The 25,247-nt window shown below is 46.7% G+C and overlaps 1 protein-coding gene across 1 annotated transcript; it reads right to left on the bottom strand.

The window, feature by feature from the left end:
- Window positions 1-1,360: 1,360 nt before the first annotated feature.
- Window positions 1,361-21,454, bottom strand: LOC129386346 (uncharacterized). Its single transcript, XM_055074206.2, has 6 exons — window positions 21,321-21,454; window positions 20,830-20,979; window positions 19,429-19,525; window positions 7,413-7,899; window positions 3,946-4,119; window positions 1,361-2,483 (listed from the first exon to the last, which is right to left on the bottom strand). Exons 1-6 carry the CDS (start codon window positions 21,403-21,405, stop codon window positions 2,304-2,306), a joined length of 1,173 nt encoding a protein of 390 aa, XP_054930181.2. The 5' UTR covers window positions 21,406-21,454; the 3' UTR covers window positions 1,361-2,303.
- Window positions 21,455-25,247: the final 3,793 nt, after the last annotated feature.

The following is a 25,247-nucleotide window of genomic DNA, read 5'->3' on the forward strand; positions in this document are numbered from 1 at the left end:
GTGGGATTGCTCCAAACCACCCGGCCTTCCTACAATACCCAACCCTTCCCCATCCCAGTGGGAAGCCGCTCTTTCCAGCGCAGCCTTGGACGGCCAGCGATACCTGATTGACCGGGCCAGCCGCACAGCAGCAGCAAATGGGGCCCAGGACTGAAAGCTCCACCCTCTGTGACTACATTACAAAATAATAAGATATACTACTACTACTACTACTACTACTACTACTACTACTACTACTACTACTACTACTACTTAATAACTGCTTGTTTTAGACTTAATCAGTGCGTCTGCCTTTGACACAGTCGAGGGAAAGAGAAACAGCTTTTTTTTATTTAAATAAAGGCTTGAGTATCGCGGGACCCCACTGGCTATTGTGGCAAGCCGGGCATGGTCGAGGGTCGCGAATTGGCTTTCCAAGTAAAAATCGACATCCGTTACCGAAGCCTCTAAAACGCTCTGCGCTGTTTACAACAGTGCAGTTGTCCCGGGTCCGGCGCATTCGATTTAAAGGTCATTCACTCATTTCTCCCTCGTACTTTGCAAGAGTGGAACCACCCTGCAACTTATATTGTAAACATTCATAACAATGAACATTTTCATGGTAAATTAGCTTACATTTTATTAGCAGGTGAGTTGTAAATGTGCTCCTAGCCGAACAATGGCACACCGTTATTTTGTATGCATTTGTTTGATACGTTGCCTAACATTGTACTGCCACGGAAGTTGTAAATGTACTATTAATCGAGCTTTGATAGTAATTTATTTTTCTATATATTGGTTCTGTATTTCATATCTTTACTTACACTACACCCACTCCCCTCTTCAATGCCCCTATCCCCTGAGTGTAACTGAAAGAAATACGTAAATAAATTAATTTGAAGCCGACTCTCCCATGGGATCGAATAGCCCCTGTAACTTTCAGTGGCAAAGCCGTCGTGGCAGCTCGGTGGCCATGGCGTCGTGCTCTGAACACGATGTCGTGGGTTCAACCACGGCCTCGGGGGCTATATTCCGATGGAGGCGGAATGTAAAATTAATTACTTACAGTGTATTGGGTGGAGGTGAAATTATCCCAGGTGGTCAAAATCAATTCAGAGTATCCCGCTAGTCATGCATCATGATGCGGTGACGGATTTGACACTTAAAGCCCCAGAACTTCTTTTTCTTTAGGGCGAGACTATAGGCAGATGATGTGACGAAAACAACCAAGCAGCAGAAGCCGGAAAGGTGACGCGCTTCATGTCGCAGCTTCATAGTGAAACATAGGAACTGTTCTCATTGTTGGTATCGTGACTGCACGACCATTGCTGGCTGCCGACATGACTATAAAGTGGATAAAGGCATTCTTGTGTTTGCGGTATAACAGAAAAGAATGTTTATTAGGACAAGGAATACGATTACAACCCAGGAATCTACACCATACGAAATGCGTTTCTACTGTGTGCGCAACAAGATTATCCTATATGTAACTCCAGACCGCCAAAATTAAGTGCGAAGCTTGCGAGTTAAATTTCTCCGTGCAGCACCATAGACTCCCACAGAAGGCGCTGCTATATTCAGCCATGAATAATGCGCCATTGTAATGAACATCAAATTCTCTGATTAAACGACAGCTACAACGTCATTGAGTTGAATATATCAAAGATTCGCACATCCTTTTCACATCGTTCCTTTAGGCATAAAAAGCAGAAAACTACGAGGAAGCTTTACGTGTAGCGCATGCAATATGGGACGCTAATGTGTGCTCAAGAATTTCCTATATTACTCCAGCAAGAATCCTTTTACTTTACTATTTGGCCAGTTCACTAACTATAGGCAAGAGCACTTGAGTCGGAGGACATTCGTCTGGCAATGGAGAGGCGGTCGCAACTTCCGCCTAGTTTTGCTATGAAGCTAATGAACAGACGTCATACAAACGGGAACAGAAACAGAACACCCGGTCCCCAAATTTGGACTCCTTAACCTGATACGAGTGTGTGCGAAGCTTTATGTAATGGACGCCACAGATTAGCAAGCGTCTTCATGGAGGACAAAGGATTACCTTCGACAAAGAAATTTCATAACTATATATAGCAAACGTACCACGTACCGGCCCTTCCAATAATGCAATAGGCTAACAAAACGCAATAAAAATTCTTGTCATTGCTCTTCCCGCGAACACTTCACGGTTGTCTCAGCACTTTCAAAGTTTTTTTGTTTGTTCTTTAAAGTTCAGATGCAAAAGGACGCCCGCCAGAAGAGCAGCTGTGCCAAGGTTCACTGCCGTCTGATCCGCTGTCATGCTATGCACGGTCCTAGAGTCTTCATTCGGAATACTTCCGGCTCGCCGAAGCTGTCGACGTGTCTTCGCTGCCGTTCTTTGGCGTCCTATGCAGAGCCGCGTCGTACGTGGCGCTGCGGATGCGTGCCACCACGGGCGTTCCGAGCAGTGAGTCCAAGGAACTGCCGAAAGAGCTCCACGGTATGCTCGTCGCGCCTGAAGCCTTTGGGAAGAAAGTCAGTTCACTTACATTTATAAGCCGTATAACTACTACATACGCAAATAGGAATAATGAGCATTTCTGTTACGAGTCGTGGTAGCAGCCCCGCAGCCTTTACTGGGTGGTAGAAAACAATGCCCTGTGAATCCATCGTTATGCTACAGCTGGATTAGGCGTCATTCAGCAATCTCAGCGTCCACGGACGGCTGTTCGTTATCGACAACTAAAGGAACGCTTACGTGATAATTATGAATTTCATTTCTTTTTCTTTTGCTTCCGGTGAAAGCCCTCGACCACTAAATCCTGGAAAATATACTGGCACGCCTCATACCGCCTTAAATAATTTAACGTAATACCTTTCCTACGAACCAGATTGGGATTGGTTTCACAGGAGGTTTATACGCGTCATGAAGCCGAAGGCGGGAGCTGAACATTGTGACGTTTTTTATCATTCGGCCCCAGCTCGCTCGGTCATCTGCTATGCAACTATTTCTTGCACGTCACTGGGGGAGTCGGAGAAACTGTGCATCACGATGCTAAGTTTCACGTGACCACAATCTGCGTCACAATGTCATTGCACAGCCACATCCTGAGAAAACCCTTCAAGGTAACACAGTGCCTATGGCGTTGCGCTGCTGAGCTCGAGGTTGCGAGTTCGATCCAGACCCCGACGGCTGTATTTTGGTCGAATCGAACTAACAAAAAAAATTCAAGGAGCACTTAGTTGTCCCTACGTGGATGAATGCGAAAGCAATGTGACAACCACGCGATGTCTATGCTCTTTCAGTAGTTGAGTAACTAGTTCTTGGGACCCCTAGTTCTTCGTTCGACTCCCACCAAAGGTCAAGGGTTCAACTGCCAATAAAGGTCGTGGGTTCGACTGCCCTAATGAATGTGCTATAATTAAGTGGGTCCTAATTAACTTCGCCGTAACTAACACCGAGTGTCGTGAATTCGACTCCCACCAAAGGTCGCGGGCTCGAATGTTCATAAAAAGCTATTAAACTATTTATGGTCTCGATAAGCTATTTATGGTTATCTAAAAATTATTTATTACGCCCCGATCCCATTTCATGGCTTTCATTACAGTTTGCACGAGAGATCTGCAATCTCAATTTCAAGCAACCTTTTCACATACCTTCACGCCCCCTTTCGCCAAAGGTGCTGCAGGCCATCTTTTACGAATAAAGTTATAAGTAATCTGCGTCTGCGGGTGCTCCTTCGGGTACTATAAACGGTTGATTCAGAAACACTGCAGTGCGTATGAGCAAACTATGGCAGCATCCTATCACAAAATTAAAGCTTAGGAATTGCTGAGATGCATCATCGACGATCAGGGATATTCTTCTGAGCGAATTGCATTGCCCACCCTTCGTCGAGCCAAGAATTAAAGAGATCGGAGCCGAGTAGCATTCGTGATTAAAGGCGTGATTAGATCTCTACTTGGTGCCTGCATCTGACCCACCTCGGTTGGGCCGACAAGCTCGTATTCAATTTCGGGGAGCACCGCCGGTGCAGAAGACGTGGTAGGCTCAGCCGGGAAGGCCACGTGTCTGGCGAGCCCCTCTGCACCCCGAGGGCGCCGGCGCCTCCTCGGTGAAGTGGACAGCACCGACCGCAGCTCGCTCTTGGGTCCGGACTGCGGCATTCATCAGGAGGCGACCATCAGCGTCAAACCAGAGATAGGGTAGTGCAGTACGCTGAGCACCGCTTCACTAAGCTCTGGGAGAGAAGCTCGTTCTCGCGCACGGGGTGAAAGCTGTATAGCGACGCAGTATAAGGCACTGAATTATGTAGCGCTACCAGACTACGCTACCTGGAATGTAGCGTAATTACGTATAAAACAGGGACGAAAGTTTGTCTGAATTCGAATCGAATGAATTTCTGGACATAAGGTGCACTTTTCATTTTTAATTAATGTTCATTTTCGTTCATTGAGCCTTTTATTTATCCTTGATTATTCTCGCTCTTTTAAAGCAAAGCTTTTTTTTTCCCCTATTGCCCCTGCCCCACCATTTGCGACTGCTGGCTGCTGCTGACCTTCGTAATGGGCCCGATACCGGACATACTGTAAGCCGGCACCGGACTTAATGCCAAACATGGCGGTCCGTGGCGGTAGATGATTGTACGTAAACACAGGCGTGAGCTCCAACACAAGCAGGGTGACGTCGTCTGTCATCGCCTTCATTCAATTTTGATCCTACGCTTGTTGTCTTGCCATCTTCATCGTTCCGCCGTGTTCACTCTGTCGTCGTCAGTGCGTGCGTTGGGATTTCATTGTCTTTCAGCCACCGCCGACATTGTCATCCCGTCTTCGGCCCAACTTCGTAACCAGGTAGTCGTCGTTCCACCGTCATCATGCCATCATTGTAATGTCGTCGTCGGCACACAGTCATCCCTATGCAGTCGTCGCGATGCGTTCGTGGCCTGCCGTCATAGTCGTTCCATTATCGTCTTCCATCGCCGTCATCATTTCATTGTCGCCATGTCACAGTGATTTTACATCGTCGTCATTCTGTCGTTATCATCGCCCGGTCGCCATGGGGGGGGGGGGGGGCGGGGGGGGGGGGGGATCCGCATGTTCGAGCGCCACAAGCTATTTGTTGGGCGGTGCGGTTCCTGGTAAGAACGTGTCTAGCACGGTCCTGCGCTGTATACCTAAATATACTCTCTAAACAAAAACAGAGTTATTTACGAACTCCTATTGAAAGCTTCGCTTAAACCGATTTATAGAGCGCATGAATCCGTGCATAATTTTTTTAAGTGAATATGTTTCTGTGGCCTCTTCGTTCATTTTCTTGGCTTGTGATTGGACTCGCACCGCCAAAAAGAAAGAGTCACATTCAAAATGCGCATGCTCCTGCGTGACCGATTTGAGTGGCACGTTCACCGCCGAAAGCCAACTGTTATAGCTGTTTGAGAGACACGTGGCTGCCGGGCCACAGATTTGGGGCTTCTGAAAGTTTTCATGTTGCGATGGAGAGTGCGGGAAGGACAGTCCTTCTCTTTACCGGCCTTCCTCTTCACCTGTGTAAGCTGCGGGAGGGGAGGACGGCAGTCACTGCCCATACCAGCGCTTGCACCACTGGACACTACATGAGTATGATGAATGGCTTATATATATATGGAAAGCCACCTATTGTACAAACCCAGATGTACTCTATATGTCAACAAGCATAACCTTCAAACGCAACATTCCTTTAATAAAGGGAATAGCCTTCTAGAAGCGTTCTGCTATTTACATACAATGACAACCATCGTCGATAGCTTCTGTATATTTTTTTGCGTTCTTCATCCTTTGCATCTGTAGCATGAATACAGATTTTATTACTGGTCTAAGCTTTGCAGCTTCAATTAAAATTTATTACTGCTTCCTAATAAATCGCTGGTTATACTTGGTTATAAATCAATGGTTATACTTGTGTTATCGATAGATACATACTGACATGTGTACTTATTTATCCTTTTCTCAAGGACTGCATTTCAACCACTAACAACTTGAAGTCATCACTTAGCGCAAGAGGCACCCGCATGATTAGAACTTCTGGAATGTTATCAGTTGTTCTATCCGTGTTATCGTTGTTACCGAACCTCGTGTAATGTGATTGCATACGCAATGCGAACTGTGCAGTACTTTCTGGACGATACACGGGCACCAGCGATTACTCTGGGGCCTCGATGACTCATGTTTAAAAGCCGACGCGCTTGGCCCACAGATCATATTTTCGATGATCGCCGAGTGTGTTCGCCGCTGTCGTTGCGCTGTGAGTGTAGCCTGCTTTGAGGTCACCGCTTATCCCAATAAAGAGGTAGTGTCGCCCCTCACAGTTTGGATACTGTGTTCTTGACCTTCACTACCACGTGACAATATCTCTGCGCCGCTTATCCATTTATCGCGTTGGCTCAGCAGCGTTTGATTGCGCAGCACGAGGTCGAAGGTTCGATTGTGGCCACGGCGGCTCGATAGGGGAGCGGAAAGCGAAAAGTGACCTGAAAAACAAACAGTGCTAAAAACTGGGCTAAACAGCAAGACAAAAGGGACACAAAAAGAAGCCACAAGAATAGCATTGCTCCATCTTGCGTGTTCTAGTTTTGTCGAATTTTATTAGCGCTATGTTTTTTAGATGTCATGTACCAACTAGGTAAGCAACGCGCGTTATTCCGAAAAGCATACCGCTCATTGCGTGAATGCATGTTAAGGAACCCCATGTTGTCGAAATTTATCAGGAGGGAGAGAGAGAGAAAAAAAGAATAGGCTTCGTACAGATCAGCATATGAGATAAGCAAACGTAAGTAGCACCTCCACTCTACTGTGGGTGGTCCACTCAGCCCATGGCGTCCAGCGGCTACATGTGCCCTTATCGCTTGGTTGACCAGTTCGAGCTGATCCCTCGAGTCACAACTGTACAGCGCTTCCTCCCATTGCCGTGTGGTGGGGTGTGTTAGGGTACGAGCTCTGGTGTGCTAGTGCATGCCCATACCATGTGGTGGAGCGTTGCGGAGCCCTCCGCTACGGCGTCCCTCATAATTTAGTGTGCAGATTCGGGACGTTGAACATCACAATTAAAATTTCACGTACGTAAAATTTCATGTACTTCACGAACCTTCGGCGCCTGCAGAGTCATGTCATGGCAGTGCCAAATGCCGCGTCATGCTCGTAGTCGTGGTGTGCCTTCGGCTGTCGTTAATCACTCTAACCAAACGCAAGCTCCAACTGTACGCTACACTTCGGCTCGTTGGAAGCTACTTGCGGGATAAGATTAGGAGACACGGAGACACGAAAACACTCGATGATGAACCAGTTTTGTCCCTGCTTCTCCTAGTTGCCGTGCGAATTGACGCCTTTCTTTGCCGATCGTGGTGGCGTAACACTGGACAGAAGCGTCCAGGCGTGCTGACGGGCTTGCATACAGGTGTGCGTAATTTACTCACGCTTGGCTCGATCGTGAAGTAGCTGGCGTTAAGGCTCTCGGCGCCACCCGGCTGCTCGGAGAGCGATGACGGCTGCGTTTCGCCGGCGTCCTGGGCCGCCGACGGCGGCGGTGGTGGTCGCGACGTCGTGATGCCCCGCAGATGCGGGTACACGAGGTGCACCTCTTCGTGGCTCAGCACGGGCCGCGCGAAAGACTCGTCCGGAGCGCTGGACAGGCCTCGCAGCTCGGTCAGCGAGGACAGCTGGTTGGTCGTGTCTGAGGAGTGGTCGGCGGCCACCGCCTGGCCGTTGTCCCGAGTCCCGGGCCCACTGTCGCCGGACACGTGACTGTGCGCCGGCTGCGGCGCCACACGCGCTTCGATGTTCTGGGACACCGCCTCCTGACTCGGCCAGGTTCGGTCGCCAACGCTGGCTTGGGACCAGACGAGAAGCGTTGTAGACCGTTTGCCGTCGTCGTAGTCCTTCGTCCAACGCATGACGAAGTTTCTGCAGCGGTCGTCGTTGGCGCGTTACCAATTCGTGAAGACAGCAGATAGTTAAGCGAGAAAAAATTATGAGAGAAATGAACTGTTATACTTATTTGATAGGTTTAACTAATAGACAATAAATTCAAATTAAAGTCGAAGAAAAGACAACTTGTTCGATCCCCCACACGTTTACGAGATGACCACATTGCATCTACCACATTACGCGTGCGAGCCTTTACTAATTAGGTCATCATTCCTGATGCTTTCATGATATTTGCATCTGACTGACTACAAGATCTACTTTAACACAAGCGACATTTGGGCAAGCTGGTGTAACCTAATCTTAAGTAACAGCGCAAGAAATTATGCGGACAATAGCGAATGGAGCGAAGAGCACCTGTCCCCTGGCTTCCGTAATTCATGTCCGTGGTGTCATTTCTTGGGCTGTTGCTTAAAATGTTCTACATCTACACCTTCCGGTCCTGGTGGTGTCAGTTGACGACGTTACAGAAAACTTGCCACACAATTCGTGAGACAAAGTAAATATAAGAAGTTGAGCTTTCGATGTGAAGTCAGCATAGTCTTGAGGTAATTGGCAGAAGCTCAGATTGAATGGTGCAAGACAACGATTGTTTTGCGGAAATATGAAGCCAAGAAAATCAATAGTAGCAGTAACACTCAGCGTTTCACATTAGGACGTCGTCCGCGCCAAATAACTTGGGCATCTCGCTCCATAACTTTATTGCATAATAAATATATATTGAATAGCAGCTCAACATGAAAATATAGCAAAGCGATTTTCGCACCTCACATAATAGCTCATTTTGCATCGTGCGAATTTGACGCCACCAGGGCTGTGAAATGTACAATGGCTGCAATATGTAAAATTGAGATTGGTACCAGTCAATTCGTTATCTTTCATGTTTCTGGAAATGCTTTCTAGAAGCATAGCTGGCATTCTCGCTGTTTTTCACCATATTTACTCGTGCGGGACTAGTATTTAGCTGAAAATTTGATAGAACCCGATAGGACATACAGGCGCATGTAGATTATATATCAATAAACACGAAGAAGACTCATTTAACTCGTGTGCCCGACCTGTTCGCCAGATAAAAAAGAAGCTGACATCGCTTGTTGGAGTTTGACCAAAGAATATCGAGGAGTCAGTGCGAACTGCGACTTCGAACAGGCCGTATAAGCGCCTGTGATAAGGATGTTTTTATTTGGTGCAGTTATATCTGCTTGTTTTAACATTACATGATCCAGAATGACGTTTGACGGAAATACAATTTTTTTCACTCCCTGCAATATAACACATAAGAAAGCTGTACCTTTTTCAAATGATACGGCACGTGCTGACGCGCATTCCTTGAGCCCTGGTGGCGTCATTTGACAGCATATATGTTACTTGGCCAAAAATTGTAAAATTTACTTTTTTTCTTTTTGTATCATACCTGTGATAGCTTTTTCAGACTAAGTATGTCAAGACAAAAACCTCTGCCTAAAGGAGAAGATTGAGCGCGGAGTGGGATGGATGAACGGATGTTATGAGCGTCCCCTTTGAAACGGGGCGGTAGGCTGTGCCACCAAGCTCTTGTTATTATTTTCCCAAATGTCCCACCTATCTTTACAAAAGCCAAAGAATTCACAGCATCAAACTTTCTGAGCCACTATTAGGAACTTTGTTTTTCTACGCCTCCGTTCTTTGTCGTCTTCCTATTTTTCTGCCACCAAACTTCCAATCACCTCTTACTAATCGCTATTGCAGAGATGTTTACTTTCCCCCTGCTATCGCTGAGCCCAAGGGCTTCCAGGAGGCCAGAGTAGTCTAAACCGAACGACTAATAAAATATGCTCCATCGTTTTCTCAGCTTTGCCGCAGCAAGCACAAGCTTCTTCTTCCTTATTATATCTCGCCTTATACGTGCGTGTTCTAAGGTATCCTGATCCCTTTCAGTTATCATAAATTGTTTCTTTCCTGATTTCGTTTTTGCCTCTCAAGTAGTTACTCATGGCACGTTTCTTTTCCATTGCCGCCACCCATCAGATTATCTCAGAAACTCAGACTTACCGCTTGACGTTATTTGTTGTTATGTTGCTCAACATACAGGTCGCATACTTGCTGGTAAAGTTCCCAGTTTCTTTCTCCACTGTGAATCAATGTGTTTCCTGTACAAACACCTGAACACTCTCACAGCCCATTTACTTTCTTTCATAATCTGGCATCCTTCTTCAATATCAATTCTATTCTGAGCCACCCTCACTTCACAACTTGTGCATCTCATATCGCCCTGCACAAGTTCATTTCTAGTCTTCCCGTGAGCGCCCAATGCGAGGCGCCCAACACGCCTTTGGTTGCCATCGAGTCCTGACTGTACCCCTGCCTCCAAGCAAACAGCCGTATTTCGAAATGTAAGTGCTGGAACTATTACACTGGTTCGCATATCTGGAAGCACTTCATACATATTGTATCCCCGTAGCACTATGTGTTTCATTATGACCGCATTTCTTTTTCCCGTTGCTGTTGCTGTTACTGTGTTTCCATATATCTATTCACTTCGTTTATCCATACACCAGGGTATTTGTAGTCATTCAGCCGAGCTATTTCCTGCTCCTGTATTGATGCTGTATGTTCACTGTTTTCATTGAATACCATACCATCTGATTATTTAACGCTAAATTTTAATCTTTATTCTCACCATACTCTCCACAGGTATTATCCAGGCGTTGTATACCACTTTGCTTGTTAGCAAACAGCACAATGTCGTGCGCACAATACAAACCAGAAAGCTGCTGTTTTACTATTGTACCCGCCGGCTTGTATGAGAGATTAACCCCGATATTGCTTCCCTCCAGCGGCCTTTTCATATTTACCATGTACACTATAAACAGCAGCACGAATAGAGGGCACCCCTGTCTCAGTCTATAGTCCCTTGTTGATAGCAACTTTCTCCTTGTTCCTCATCCCTTCCCATTCAACACAAACTGTATTTCTTAGGTAAATCTCCCTCAAAAGTTGTGTACAGTCACTGCCTAAGCCAGCCCCTTTCAGGATATCCTCCAAAATGTTGCGGTCTACGTTGTCATACGCTCCGCTAGTGTAAAAAAAGCCACATATAGTTGTCTCCTTTCTACTCTAGTTTAATACACTAAGTAAGGACAAATAGGTTATAATTCAGAAGCCTCGGAATTCTGAAGCCATTCTGAAGATTTTTCATTATGCCATTATTCTCTGCCTATCCTTGCAGATTTAATTTAATCACCTGCACTCGTAACCTGTATATTAGTTATGTAATGGTGAACGGTCTGCATGAGCTCATTCTAAGTTTTCCCCCTTACTTTTATAAATTTAATTCATTCTATTTCGTCTTCAACTGTTTGGTATTTGTGTACCTTTTAAGGTTTATTTTATACTGCTGTCAACATCGGCTTTCTTTGTACTTTTTAATCCTTGTTCATTAACCGGCTTAACGGGAACCTCGTCTAACCCTGTGGCTGTGCGCTTAGGAATTTTTTCTTCAGCTTCCTTCCAGTTTAATTTTCTCAACACCAGCTCTTTTTCAATCTGGTTCGCTTTCATGCTCTTTTTTTCCTCAAATACAACCTCGTGATTGCCTTGGAAAGATTGAGTTGTTCTTTCTCGGTTGTAATTTAACTCCTTCCAATTCGTTTCCATCTTCGTCTGGGATAAGTTCTAGTATTGTTTCCGACTTCCTGCCTTATAATTTATGTGGTTCCGCATCAATCTAAGAGCGGCCTTCTTTTCCTCACATACCTCTGAAAACCAACGTTCACTTTTACTTTTCATCTTCGCTTTAACCAATATTTGAACCATAGCTTTACTTTCGCAGTATATTTCCCATTCTATGTCTACTCTCTGGCAAGTGCGCTTTTTTGCCTGACTATGCTCTCATGATGCTTTCTGTCGTTCGTCGATCGCTTCTCGTATCTCCTTATTCCACCAGCTTTTCGGTTTCCTTTTTCCTTTCCAACAAACATGTTCCTTCTCTTTCTGTATTTCTCTCGTCATAAAACGTAGAAACTCACTGAATTCCCTATCTTTGGGTGGTAATTTGTCAAGCTATTTCTCAACTATTGTGACTATATTTGCTATCTGTTCGGCGTTCAAATTGGGACTGGCCATTCTTCGCTCCTTATTCTATTTCACAACTACATATACCACTTTCAACATGTTTCGTTTATAGTCGCTCCCTATGCTGCAATACCCATCCTCGTCAATTACCATTTCTCTCAATTTATCATAAATTCTTTCTGTCATGAGACAGTAATCAATGGTCAGTTGCCTATTTCAGACTTGCCGCGTGATATTCCCATCACAATTAGGCCCCTGTTGAATGAATGAAACAGATGCCAGACGCCTGGGACACGGCGTGTCTAACTTTCAGGCTCGTCAACATGAAAATACTTGTCCGCTGGGTGTGTGCGACGGGATTATGCGCGTAATGTTCAAATCGTACTCCCCCTCTGTCGTACGTTCAACCCTTCTACCCCAAGGGGTGGTCACTCCTGTACCCCTCTGTGCGGGTTTACCCGACGTGTCCTACATTCAACCCTACCGTGCCCCTTTGTGTGGGTTGACCCGACGTGTGGTGACAAGGTCCTCTATCAGTGAACAGAAGATAATGAGGTTGCCCCGATGGTGGCGGGTATAAAGCCAGTGCACCGTCACGTGCGGTTGCATTTTCTCTGCCCTTGCGTGCAGGTACACGCATGCTGAGAATTTCTGTATTTTTTCTCATGGAGTGCACCGCTCGCCCACAATGGTGTATGAAACTTCTGTTGTTTCCTTTTACATGACCTCGTCCTCCCTGCCGAACGCTCTCCTTGGTCAACCGGGTTCGAGCTCCAAGCAGACGTCTTTGAAGGTCACAAAACCCCGTCTCCTTAACACAGGGTGTCTACCAAACGGGAAAACTAGAAATTCTCGGGGATTTTGAATAGTCTGGAAATACTCAGGGAAAACTCAGGGAATTTGTGCTTCTATCAAGGAAAATTAGCTGTAATATTATAGAAAGGGAACGAAAGTCGCGCTAATGCTGGCTCGAGTAACAGAGGAATCGTAACGAATCATCTTCGACGCCGTGTCGTCGGTTGGAGGAGTTGCCAGTGTACAGTCAACGACCAATTTCCTGGACCGACGATTTTTGGGACATGCCCGATTATTTGGGCGGCTTCGCGGCACCAACACGTACCCCATAGCCGATGTATAAGAACGTCTGAAATTTCGGATGCAGAAGCATTTTCGCTCTCCGATATTTAGTACTTTTTGCCGTGACCACAGATCCTAAACAACATTAATGCCACCACCACCGCCATTTTGATTATCTAGCCGCCTCGAACCGGTGCTCTCCCACGCTGATCCGTTGGCACAATAGCCACCAACGCGGCAACGCTATGTCTAGCTGCTTTGACGTTCGCTATTAGGCTTCTTGCCGTTTGCTGCCGTGTTTTTTCGTTGAAAGAATTTGCCGCTGTAAGCAATGGTACAGACTCCGCCTTTGTAACCTTTGCGATTAGCTTAGAAGGTCGGATAGCACAGCACGTTGCATAACACCGGTTCCCGAAAGTTAGCTTCGCCTGAATAAAGTAACGTTACGCGGCGAAACATATACAATGTATTGCAGTGAAGCTTAATAAGATAGGAAGGAGTAGTGGTCACGGGACACAGTATGTATTCCTTAATCATACACGTGTGCACCTGCCATCTCATGTCACAGTGCGAGCACCGATATACCCTAATAAGTGTACTGGCAGGCCGTCAGAGCTTTTTCTCATTACCTGTGGTGATTTGAGCTCCTAAGGGCATTAATAGACATGCATTCATTTTTTCGGACTGCACGATTTTTCGGACGTTCTCACGGCCCCTAGGGAGTCCTAAAAATCGGACGTTGACTGTACCAAGAGGATGATCCAAATGGTCCGGGGGGCGAACGTGTGGCGGAAGGAGGACGAGAACAGAAAGGACCGAGGCAATGAGGAATGAACGGGAAAGGAAGTGTGCCACCACTTCTTTAAAGGAGCTTGAGCTCAAAAAAAGAAAGTGTTGACAGACGCCGAGATGCAGGTATCTCTCATGCAAACCAAAATAAACTCTTCAAAGCAGTGAAACGCAACGCAACACTGAGGCGTTGTGGGCGGGTTTAGAGCATGCTAGGACAGTTGAGATTGAATTTCTAGCTGCTATGAGAGAATCTCACTGGTGGCAGAGTTCGGGCTTCGTATCGATGAGCTTGCTATCAGTTAATATAGCTCATATTCAAAAATATTTGCTTCTGTATGCATCTCTCTTTATTCGCATTTGAAAATGTTCGATTCGATTCGTAATGGGCTTTACCACTTTTTTCGAGGGCATTTTATTCGCTGTGCATTTTACAAATCGCTCCCTTCTGTTTTCTTTTTGAATAAAATAAACACTACTTCTTACTATTCAAACTAGATTACGTCGTTTCTTTTAGCATGCTTACTAAGGAGTGACAGCATCGGGCGACATGATGTCAACCCGTCCTGACATAAAACAAAGTTCTGTGTCACTCGGGGAATTTGGAAATGTCATCTTGGTAGACACCTTGAACAACTGGTAAGCAGCAGTGGGATATGGATCTACGAGCCTCGTCTACGAAGTCGCAACTTAATGCACCATTTGCGACAGTCTACGCCGGATTCTTGGCTGCAGGATGCTGAGTGTGGGACTTTCTCTGTAGAGTTTTGCCAGGTTTTGTTGAATGGTCATCACATAACAGGTAATTCGAGCTATTGTTGTCACCTAGTTAGGTTGCAGCAAGAGAGTTGTATACAGTATAAAGAGCAGCACTGAAAACTACCAGTAATTTGAAGTCATCGCGTAAACCGGAGTTGTTGGAGCTGGAGAAGGAGTTGCACCTGTATGACACTGACGCACTCCGAAAACGAGAGTTGGTTGAGGCTATTCTTGCTCTAGAGGCTGAGGGTGGTGAACTTATGGAATGCCTGGAGATCATTAGAAGGAAGGAGACTGCAGTAGAAGAGCATGAACAACGGGAACGTAAAGAACAGAAAGAACGTGAGAAGCGAGAACGTAAAGAACAGAAAGAGCACGAGGAAAGGGAACACGCACTTGAAGCGACTCGAGCTTGAAAAAGAACGCGCTGGAGCATTAAGGTGGACAGGCGAAGAAAACAGTGCAGGAGAGCGTGTGCCGTTAAAGACGACAGAGCTAATGCGGCCTTTTAAGTTCGGAGTGGACATTGGTTTGTTCTTGGTGACCTTCGAGCGGACGTGCGAGAAAAAAGGGTTTTCCCGCGAATCATGGCCATAGCCTCTGCTCACACTGTTACCGGTCTAGACAACGAACGTAGTCGCTCGCTTAACCAGACAGGAAGCTTGAGGATTATGATAAGGTAAAGTCCAGTTTGCTTAGGAGGTATAGGCTGCCAACGGAAACGTTCCGGTGGAGATTCGACGAAATGGAAAAGGCTAGGAATGGGTCCTATACGTGATTTGCATATAAGCTTATGGCAAACATAAACGAATGGCTCAAGGAACAAAAATCCTATGGTGATCACGCGAAGGTTGTTCAGTGCTTTGCAGTTGAGCAATATTATAACCGGTTACCTGAGAACATCAGGTACTGGGTTCAAGATAAGCCAGAAGTTAGCACGGTAGCCGGTAGCTAGAGCCGCTGAACAAGCAGAGAAATTTGTGACGTGCAGGCTCACGAAGTCAGCGACGGTCGAAGAGGTTATCCCAGTCCGTCCGTCCGTCCGTCCGTCCGTTCGTCCGTCCGTCCGTCCGTCCGTCCGTCCGTCCGTCCGTCCGTCCGTTCGTCCGTCCGTCCGTCCGTCCGTCCGTCCGTCCGTCCGTTCGTTCGTTCGTTCGTTCGTTCGTTCGTTCGTTCGTTCGTTCGTTCGTTCGTTCGTTCGTTCGTTCGTTCGTTCGTTCGTTCGTTCGTTCGTTCGTTCGTTCGTTCGTTCGTTCGTTCGTTCGTTCGTTCGTTCGTTCGTTCGTTCGTTCGTTCGTTCGTTCGTTCGTTCGTTCGTTCGTTCGTTCGTTCGTTCGTTCGTTCGTTCGTTCGTTCGTTCGTTCGTTCGTTCGTTCGTTCGTTCGTTCGTTCGTTCGTTCGTTCGTTCGTTCGTTCGTTCGTTCGTTCGTTCGTTCGTTCGTTCGTTCGTTCGTTCGTTCGTTCGTTCGTTCGTTCGTTCGTTCGTTCGTTCGTTCGTTCGTTCGTTCGTTCGTTCGTTCGTTCGTTCGTTCGTTCGTTCGTTCGTTCGTTCGTTCGTTCGTTCGTTCGTTCGTTCGTTCGTTCGTTCGTTCGTTCGTTCGTTCGTTCGTTCGTTCGTTCGTTCGTTCGTTCGTTCGTTCGTTCGTTCGTTCGTTCGTTCGTTCGTTCGTTCGTTCGTTCGTTCGTTCGTTCGTTCGTTCGTTCGTTCGTTCGTTCGTTCGTTCGTTCGTTCGTTCGTTCGTTCGTTCGTTCGTTCGTTCGTTCGTTCGTTCGTTCGTTCGTTCGTTCGTTCGTTCGTTCGTTCGTTCGTTCGTTCGTTCGTTCGTTCGTTCGTTCGTTCGTTCGTTCGTTCGTTCGTTCGTTCGTTCGTTCGTTCGTTCGTTCGTTCGTTCGTTCGTTCGTTCGTTCGTTCGTTCGTTCGTTCGTTCGTTCGTTCGTTCGTTCGTTCGTTCGTTCGTTCGTTCGTTCGTTCGTTCGTTCGTTCGTTCGTTCGTTCGTTCGTTCGTTCGTTCGTTCGTTCGTTCGTTCGTTCGTTCGTTCGTTCGTTCGTTCGTTCGTTCGTTCGTTCGTTCGTTCGTTCGTTCGTTCGTTCGTTCGTTCGTTCGTTCGTTCGTTCGTTCGTTCGTTCGTTCGTTCGTTCGTTCGTTCGTTCGTTCGTTCGTTCGTTCGTTCGTTCGTTCGTTCGTTCGTTCGTTCGTTCGTTCGTTCGTTCGTTCGTTCGTTCGTTCGTTCGTTCGTTCGTTCGTTCGTTCGTTCGTTCGTTCGTTCGTTCGTTCGTTCGTTCGTTCGTTCGTTCGTTCGTTCGTTCGTTCGTTCGTTCGTTCGTTCGTTCGTTCGTTCGTTCGTTCGTTCGTTCGTTCGTTCGTTCGTTCGTTCGTTCGTTCGTTCGTTCGTTCGTTCGTTCGTTCGTTCGTTCGTTCGTTCGTTCGTTCGTTCGTTCGTTCGTTCGTTCGTTCGTTCGTTCGTTCGTTCGTTCGTTCGTTCGTTCGTTCGTTCGTTCGTTCGTTCGTTCGTTCGTTCGTTCGTTCGTTCGTTCGTTCGTTCGTTCGTTCGTTCGTTCGTTCGTTCGTTCGTTCGTTCGTTCGTTCGTTCGTTCGTTCGTTCGTTCGTTCGTTCGTTCGTTCGTTCGTTCGTTCGTTCGTTCGTTCGTTCGTTCGTTCGTTCGTTCGTTCGTTCGTTCGTTCGTTCGTTCGTTCGTTCGTTCGTTCGTTCGTTCGTTCGTTCGTTCGTTCGTTCGTTCGTTCGTTCGTTCGTTCGTTCGTTCGTTCGTTCGTTCGTTCGTTCGTTCGTTCGTTCGTTCGTTCGTTCGTTCGTTCGTTCGTTCGTTCGTTCGTTCGTTCGTTCGTTCGTTCGTTCGTTCGTTCGTTCGTTCGTTCGTTCGTTCGTTCGTTCGTTCGTTCGTTCGTTCGTTCGTTCGTTCGTTCGTTCGTTCGTTCGTTCGTTCGTTCGTTCGTTCGTTCGTTCGTTCGTTCGTTCGTTCGTTCGTTCGTTCGTTCGTTCGTTCGTTCGTTCGTTCGTTCGTTCGTTCGTTCGTTCGTTCGTTCGTTCGTTCGTTCGTTCGTTCGTTCGTTCGTTCGTTCGTTCGTTCGTTCGTTCGTTCGTTCGTTCGTTCGTTCGTTCGTTCGTTCGTTCGTTCGTTCGTTCGTTCGTTCGTTCGTTCGTTCGTTCGTTCGTTCGTTCGTTCGTTCGTTCGTTCGTTCGTTCGTTCGTTCGTTCGTTCGTTCGTTCGTTCGTTCGTTCGTTCGTTCGTTCGTTCGTTCGTTCGTTCGTTCGTTCGTTCGTTCGTTCGTTCGTTCGTTCGTTCGTTCGTTCGTTCGTTCGTTCGTTCGTTCGTTCGTTCGTTCGTTCGTTCGTTCGTTCGTTCGTTCGTTCGTTCGTTCGTTCGTTCGTTCGTTCGTTCGTTCGTTCGTTCGTTCGTTCGTTCGTTCGTTCGTTCGTTCGTTCGTTCGTTCGTTCGTTCGTTCGTTCGTTCGTTCGTTCGTTCGTTCGTTCGCTCGCTCGCTCGCTCGCTTACGTTAACAACCATCGTCGACAGTTTCTGCGCAGTTTCTTTTTTAATGACCGCGTTTCGCAATATGTCAGCACCAATGCCGCTGCTACTGTAATGACATCACGAGGAGTCTCGAGCACTCGTTTGCCAGGAAAAGCAGCATGTGTCATCCGTTCGATGGCACGGATTGCAAGTACGGGAGCTAATCTTTAAAGCCAACCCCTGGAAAATCTACATATCGCTCAGTCATCTACTGTGCATGACTATTACGCTCCGAAAGTACACGACACAGGTTTAGTTGAAATCCACCTACTTTAAAAAGTCGCAGTCGCCATTTATAAAAAGCCTATATATTCGGTAATGCGTATTTGTCTGCAATGCACGGTCTTCAAGCAACGAGCAGATTCCTTGGAATTACTGAGTGCGTAACTTCGAGTTACAAACGTATTATCAGGAGTCTGACCCTTCAAAAGGCTACGCACATTGTCTGAACGAACGTGCAAAGAGCTCCATTTGTAAAGCGTTGCTCCTTTTACAGCGAAGGTGCATATAGAAAGCCTACGGCGTTGGTCGATGTCCGTCCGTCTACGCGTCGCGTCGACACATAAGAAATGAAAAAAAGAAATGTTCGTTTCCAGTTTCTCGCGAATGCTCTGTCGTCGCTCTCCAACTAATTACACTGAAATGGGCCGCTAAAACGACTCTGTCATTGCGCCAAGTTTCATTAACTTGTCATAATTAGTTCAAAGTGAAGTCGTAAACGTTACGGAATTCCCGTCTGTTGTCAATACATGGCCGCCTACGGAGGGAGTATGGTTACGGAATAAGGCTGTAACTGTTCTTTTATCGAACCTATCCCGAAGCGAATTATATGACAGTTAGTCGCTAAGACGACTCTAGCATTACGTCGAGTTTCATCTACTTTTCGTAATTACGTAACTCACAGTGAAGTTATATATATTGTGCAATTCCCGTCTGGCATGTGGCGGTATACTTGCACACGTCACTATTTCATGGAAGAATAAATCGTCCCACAGACAAAATATGTATCTGTTGCCGGTGTCCTTCAATAATAATAATAATTATAATTATTATTATTATTATTATTATTATTATTATTATTATTATTATTATTATTATTATTATTATTATTATTATTATTATTATTATTCCCCTATATACATAGATGCGTCGATTGAAGTAAACCAAACCACTGCTTCTCTGCTCGTCCTTCTTCACAAAGTGGAAGCGCTGACGAGTTTTTTCAGCATTATTACATGAAGCTCGAAGGGTCAACAGCGTCAACATCCGCTAGTGTATGGAAACGAACAACTGCCCACCTGTGAACGAGGATCCAGATGCAGAACACGAACAGGATGATAAGGCCAGCGCCAGAAAGCAGCACGAGAAGGGTCGTCCAGGAAGTAGCAGGCGCGGCTGAGAAGAGCGGTGAATGTGGGAAGCTATTACACGCATATTTACACACATATAAAGTTGGGACTCGATGAAAGGCGCCCTTCCGACACGATCAGTAAAAAAGCATCCAGAGTCCTTGAACTTCTCATCGTGAACTATCGCCAAGAGGAAAACTTCACTGCGCACTGTCAAGCGATGCAGAATACGCCTGGTATTACACACGCATGCTCCTGCGTTATCTATCGCGCTTCCTTTGTTGGTGACTATATGCAGGATGTTTCACCTAAGCCCGGCAAAACATTGATGAGTTAGGAAAATGCAACCGACTTAGCACTGTCTCCTGTCCTTCCGAGCAAGTCGAGGTAATTTTTACCGAGCTTAGGTAATTAATTAGCAACAATTAATCAAGCAACTTCTAACGTAATAACTTAAACGCGAAATCTCCAATTCAAATGTTGTAGAGTGTATTAAAAGATACGCAAATAACTTTTTTAAGGTACCTGCTATGGTTCAAGTTCATCCGGGCTGTAAGAAAAGCGCGCGAGATATGAAAGACAAGTACCACGTTAATACGCGCTTGCGCGCAGCGACATTAGCGCCCTCAAACATTCCACGAATGAATGATCATTGCTGCACGCAGATTGAAGTCATGAACAGGCCAGATGAACAGTGAGATGGATTGAATACAATGGTCTTGGCTTCCACTTTTTTCGAGATATCTTGTCGGTTGAAGCGGTGGGATATGAGATAACCAACGCATGGCGATTCTCGAAGCTCTGCCACTGTTTATCACTATTGGCAGGCAGTGCAAAGTGCGAGGAGATTTTTTGCGATGGATGGCAATGTATCGGAGATAACGGGTGTGGCCACATCGCCTATCATTCTTGATTGTGGCCTAGTGGTACCTTTGGTCTACGTGCCGCGTCGATCCATCATTGGCGGAGTGTTTTAGACCACTAATGTCACTGGGCGTAAGGGCGTAGTCGGGTGGTGTTTCTAAGTGCGTAAGCATTTCTACGTTTGCCCCAAGGGTAAAACTGTCCATCCGTCCTATAAGACGAACGCTTTCAAGCTGCCTTTCGTGCTGCCTTTCGCTTGAACGCGAGCTACGCGGCGAGAACACAGAGCGCACGAAGCTGTCAGCAGCCGGCGCTCACTGTCGCCATCGCAGATCGCTTTCAAGATACGGCACTCGCGGCCGCACCAGGCGCAGCCGCCGCTGGAGTGCGGTTGATTACTGTTCACAATGGTTCGACGCGGATGGATAAGGCGCTAGCAAGTGATAACGCGTGCGGGTAGTCAACGCCACTCCCGTCAGTCCGCACCTGTGACGTGGATGGCGGTGCAGTTGTGCTCGTCCCACGGTCGGAATCCCGGCGGACAGCTGCACTGGCCGGCCAGGCACACGGCCGTGAACGAGCAGTTGGCGTCTCCAGCGCACGCGGCTCCCAGAGAAGACGGGAACCAGACAGCGGCTGTCACGTGACAAGCGAAGGATGCACACAGAATTCGGGACGCGCGGGGGTTGTGGTCTCAAGATGCAACGATCACAGCCAGCCACTAGGCCTTCCCGATACTTCAGACAAAAAAACAAAAAACGATCCACACTCTATTTGCAACGAGACTGCACCCCATGGCACTGACTACGTCACACCTCAGTCAGTAGATGCGATATCCTATAGACATCCTCCAGAAGACAGGAGATATTTGCCAATACATTCGCAGTGGGTACTCTTGGCAGTGGCGCGTGACCTGTGTGTCGGTGGCAGGACCGTGTGGAGGGCCGTGCCCCTCGTGTGTGTCGTTCATTTCTTACCTGTAGAGTTGCAAAGCCCGCCGTCGGTCACCATCGGTTGGCCGGGAGACGACGGGCAGACGCACAGGTGGTCGGAGCATGCCATGATCGGGTCGATGACCGCGCACTGGTCCGTTGTGTTGCAAGTGCCGCGCGCCAACGCTGTGCGATACAGAATAACACAGTCGCGCATGTTGGGATGGCCACGCGCTCGATCACGAGCGAGTGGACACCTACGTATAGTGCGTTTACGTAGCGCAAAGGGAATACCGAGATAATTCGAAGATTTCGCCAATTCACTGGTGCGTAGCCGCATTCGGAAATGAGAGTTTAAAGGAAAAGAATGTGGCGTTCGTTAGCTGCGAACTGTCCGGCTGACGGTGTAAGCTACCATTTGCGGTCGCAAACAGGCTCCAATAAGCGTGCGTGCGTACGTGCGTGCGTCAGGGTAAAAATTTCCAGAAAGAACAGTCTATTACGATACTTTTATTGGAAGTAAACCTATTGTGTAAAGTCCGAGCACGTGCCGCGGTACTTGTATGCTTGATTTTAAATCCACGTTAAGGAGACAAAATTGGGCACAGGGGCTCAGACTCTCAAAATTCTCCGCGGTGGCATCTATTGTACACGGCAACTATTTAGCCACCATACTTGCACCAATCGTCAGAAAATTTGGAGGACGCTTAAGCTTCGCCTTTAAGAGCGAAACGCGATAGCATTCAACGAACCCTGACTGCTACTCGCGCTTCCGGGTAACTGCAGCGTATGTAATGCTTACCGAGAAACGCTCCCGGCGAAATCTATGCACGAAAGCGAGCTTTCTGGTTGGAATGCGGCCTCTTGCGCGTGTAGATTTTTTTTTATTGTTTCGCACTCTGGATATTTCAGTCTCAAAAGATTTAACATAAAAGGCATGCCCTGTAGGTGTTTTCTTTCATGACATTTGTTTGTGGACGGCGATTCTCAAAATTCCGAGGGATAACTTTGTAAAGAACGCAAGACAAAGTATGAGCAACTTTAGTGCTAGAAAAGAAACTTTAGTGCTGCGTAGAATATGCGTCATTCGGAATCCTGTATTTTCACTCCGTAAGCGACGACCTAGTGAGCGTGTCCATTTCGTCTGCTGCTGAAGGGCTGAAGACACCTGTCTCCTCCTGATGCGTAACCCAGCCCAGTCAAACAGAAGTTCAGCAGCAGACGAAAGGGCCATGTCCGCTAGATGGACATTTACAAAACACCCAACTCAACTTCCAATGAAGTTCGTACAAATTCGCACTAGTTATGCTTATACTTACGCGGGCCGCCTGTTGCGTTCGCCATCTCGGCCACGCACAGACACGGCCTGTCAGAGATTCTAGATGAAGGCACGGGCGGCTGTACACAGAACGGGAAACAAAAAGAACAGGCGTTTCAATAAGCCCAACACTTGTTAACCATGTTTCACACCAACCTCGGTATGCCACAAGAATGCGACCACATACAAGGACAGTGAAGGTAACGCAGGAAGATTTTCTTCAAGTTAAAACCATTTGAAGCCAAGGAAAGCATAGGATCCCCTAATTATCGTTTTCAATTGAATTATTGGACTAATAAAGCATGAAGGGAAATCAAAGTGCAATAAACAGAACTCGCCACCGGTGGCGCTTAACCCACATTTCTGCATTACGCATGCGATGTTCTGTACAGACTGGGCTACACCGGCATCCTCTCCCGCCCTCCGCTTTCCTGGGTATCTGAGTAGGTGTACTACAGGTGTAGTCCCGACAGCGGTAGCCAGCGCTGTGGCCAGTGTTTGCCACCACCGCTTCAGCCAGGCCATGACGGCAGGTGGGGAACATCCATTTAATCAGAGACGTCACGTTGTACGTTTGCTATAAAGAGGTGGCAACTTGCAAACAAAGCTTCCTATGTTATCGCGTTGTATCGAAGCTTCCTGGCAGCGACGGGCCGCAGAAGATACAAAAAAGCCCTTATGTACCCCCGCATAGCACGTTACAGATGGCGGCGCCTAGTGCGTCCTTTAAGCGCAGATGTACTTGCTGTTATCAGTCGTGCACTTTCTGTGGGAGTGAAGAAAAAAGCCGCTTCTCTTGTGGACAAGTGCAATAACGCTTCGCTTGACATGGGGGTCTTCTTCTTATCGTCGCGTGCTTCAGAGCATTGTCGTCTTTCATTTTGCGCGCTTTAGTTGTCGCTGTCTGGGCAAATTTCCGGACATCGAGACACAATAGTTATGTGTCAGTCAGTGCAGGCGTTTCTGCAGGGTGTCCAGCGAACTGGAAAACCTGGAAAAATCCAGGTATGGTCAGGGAAATATTTTTCTAAAATGAGTTAAGTAGGGGAAACTGGCCTTTTTGCAAATTCATGTAGATAATTTACCAAGCAAATCTTTCAGGCTCTTTACGGCACCCCAAGTCAGCTTTCTCTGCACAAGAATACTGTCCTCAGTTGCCCTATCAAAGCAATTTATTTTTGCAGTTAACAAATCAGGGCATGCCATGCAGCAAAACGTATTTTATGTTGTCATGAAGCATATAAGTAGGCGCAAATGGGGGTGGCGGTGGTGGTGGTGGTGGTTGTGGTGGCTGTGATGATGATGATGATGCTGATGATGATGATTGTGATTTCTTCTTTAGCGGCAAAAACCAACTCAGGGGGATAACCTATGAACCGGGTGATAATATGATAAAAAAACGTGAGAAAAGGTAATCGAACGTGAGAAAGAAACCAATAATAAATGAAATAAAATAGTGCGTACTAAGGTATAGTCAGTCTTGCATAAAGAGGTAGATCAACATGAACTTAATATTGTCACGTAATAACGAGGGTCAAGAACATAGTAAAACTGCGAATGACGAAACCAACTTTTTATTGGGGAAACTTGCGCCCACAAAGGCAGCTTACACTCAAAGCACAAAGACAGCGGCGAGCACAGTCGGCGGTCGTCGAAAATCTGATCTTCGGGTCAAGCGCGCCGGCTTTTAGGCTGGAGTCATCGAAAGTTCCAGAGTAATCGTTGTTGCCCGCGTGTTTTCCAGAAACTACTACAACATTCGTGTCGAGCATGCAATCTGATAACACAAGGTTCGGCGAGGACATACGCCACAGATATAATGAACGATAACATTCGCGTAAGTTCCAAATCATGCAGGCGCGTCTTGCGCTGAGCGTTAAGGTTTAGCATATGTTAGCCGGTGAACAGCGGTCACTGGAGAAAGATAAACAAGCCCACGTGTCAATATTAATGATACCTAAAGTAAATGATCGACGTAATGAATAAGAAACATACATCTTAAATATTCATAATAATAATGATTTTATTGTAAATTTCTATATTTCGCTATTTCATTTTTATAAATGTATATCTTACTCAAGGAGAAATAAATCAATCATCTAATGTAGGAAGCATTATTAGGGCAATCCTTTTATGTCGCTGACGTAATTATATATAGCTCGGCAAAGGTTCCTGTAGTTGTAATCGTAATACCGATCCTCCAAGAGAGAGTCGGCAGTAGTGCATAGAGGCAGCCCTAGATTACGAAGAGCGATTTGTTAACATCGCTTTCGTTGAACTTGAAAACCCCGGCACGATGGAAAGAATTGATCAAAGAATTCAGGCTCATTGCAAAGGTTACATAGACCACATCAGCCCAAATAAACATTGAGCGGGGGAATACGGCAACGCAGTCTTGTATATGTCAATGCGAATTATCGGGTAGGACACCATTGCCAGTTCCAAGAATAATTTAGATGTGTAAAGTCCGTAGGTTTTAATAATGAGTGCCTTTTTCTGTCTTCGGTCAAAGTAAACTGCCTATATCTAGCCGCGGTGATACGTGAAGTTGCCGGCACCGCAGATGTCAACGGACCATTTAAAGAGACTCGTGGTAGAAAATCGGATTTTTCATTAAGATGGGTGTGTCGGTGGCCTGGTGCCCATACTAAATA

The sequence above is a fragment of the Dermacentor andersoni genome, chromosome 3 (genome assembly GCF_023375885.2).
Source record: "Dermacentor andersoni chromosome 3, qqDerAnde1_hic_scaffold, whole genome shotgun sequence".
Lineage (NCBI taxonomy): Eukaryota > Metazoa > Arthropoda > Arachnida > Ixodida > Ixodidae > Dermacentor > Dermacentor andersoni.

What these genes read in the sequence shown, in the direction of transcription:
- LOC129386346 (XM_055074206.2), bottom strand. Translation starts at nt 21,405, where the DNA reads ATGGCATGCTCCGACCACCTGTGCGTCTGCCCGTCGTCTCCCGGCCAA. An exon ending in CGGGCTTTGCAACTCTACAG is followed by an intron (nt 20,980 to 21,320) that starts GTAAGAAATGAA and finishes GTCACGTGACAG; the next exon opens with CCGCTGTCTGGTTCCCGTCT. An exon ending in ATCTGGATCCTCGTTCACAG is followed by an intron (nt 7,900 to 19,428) that starts GTGGGCAGTTGT and finishes CGACCGCTGCAG; the next exon opens with AAACTTCGTCATGCGTTGGA.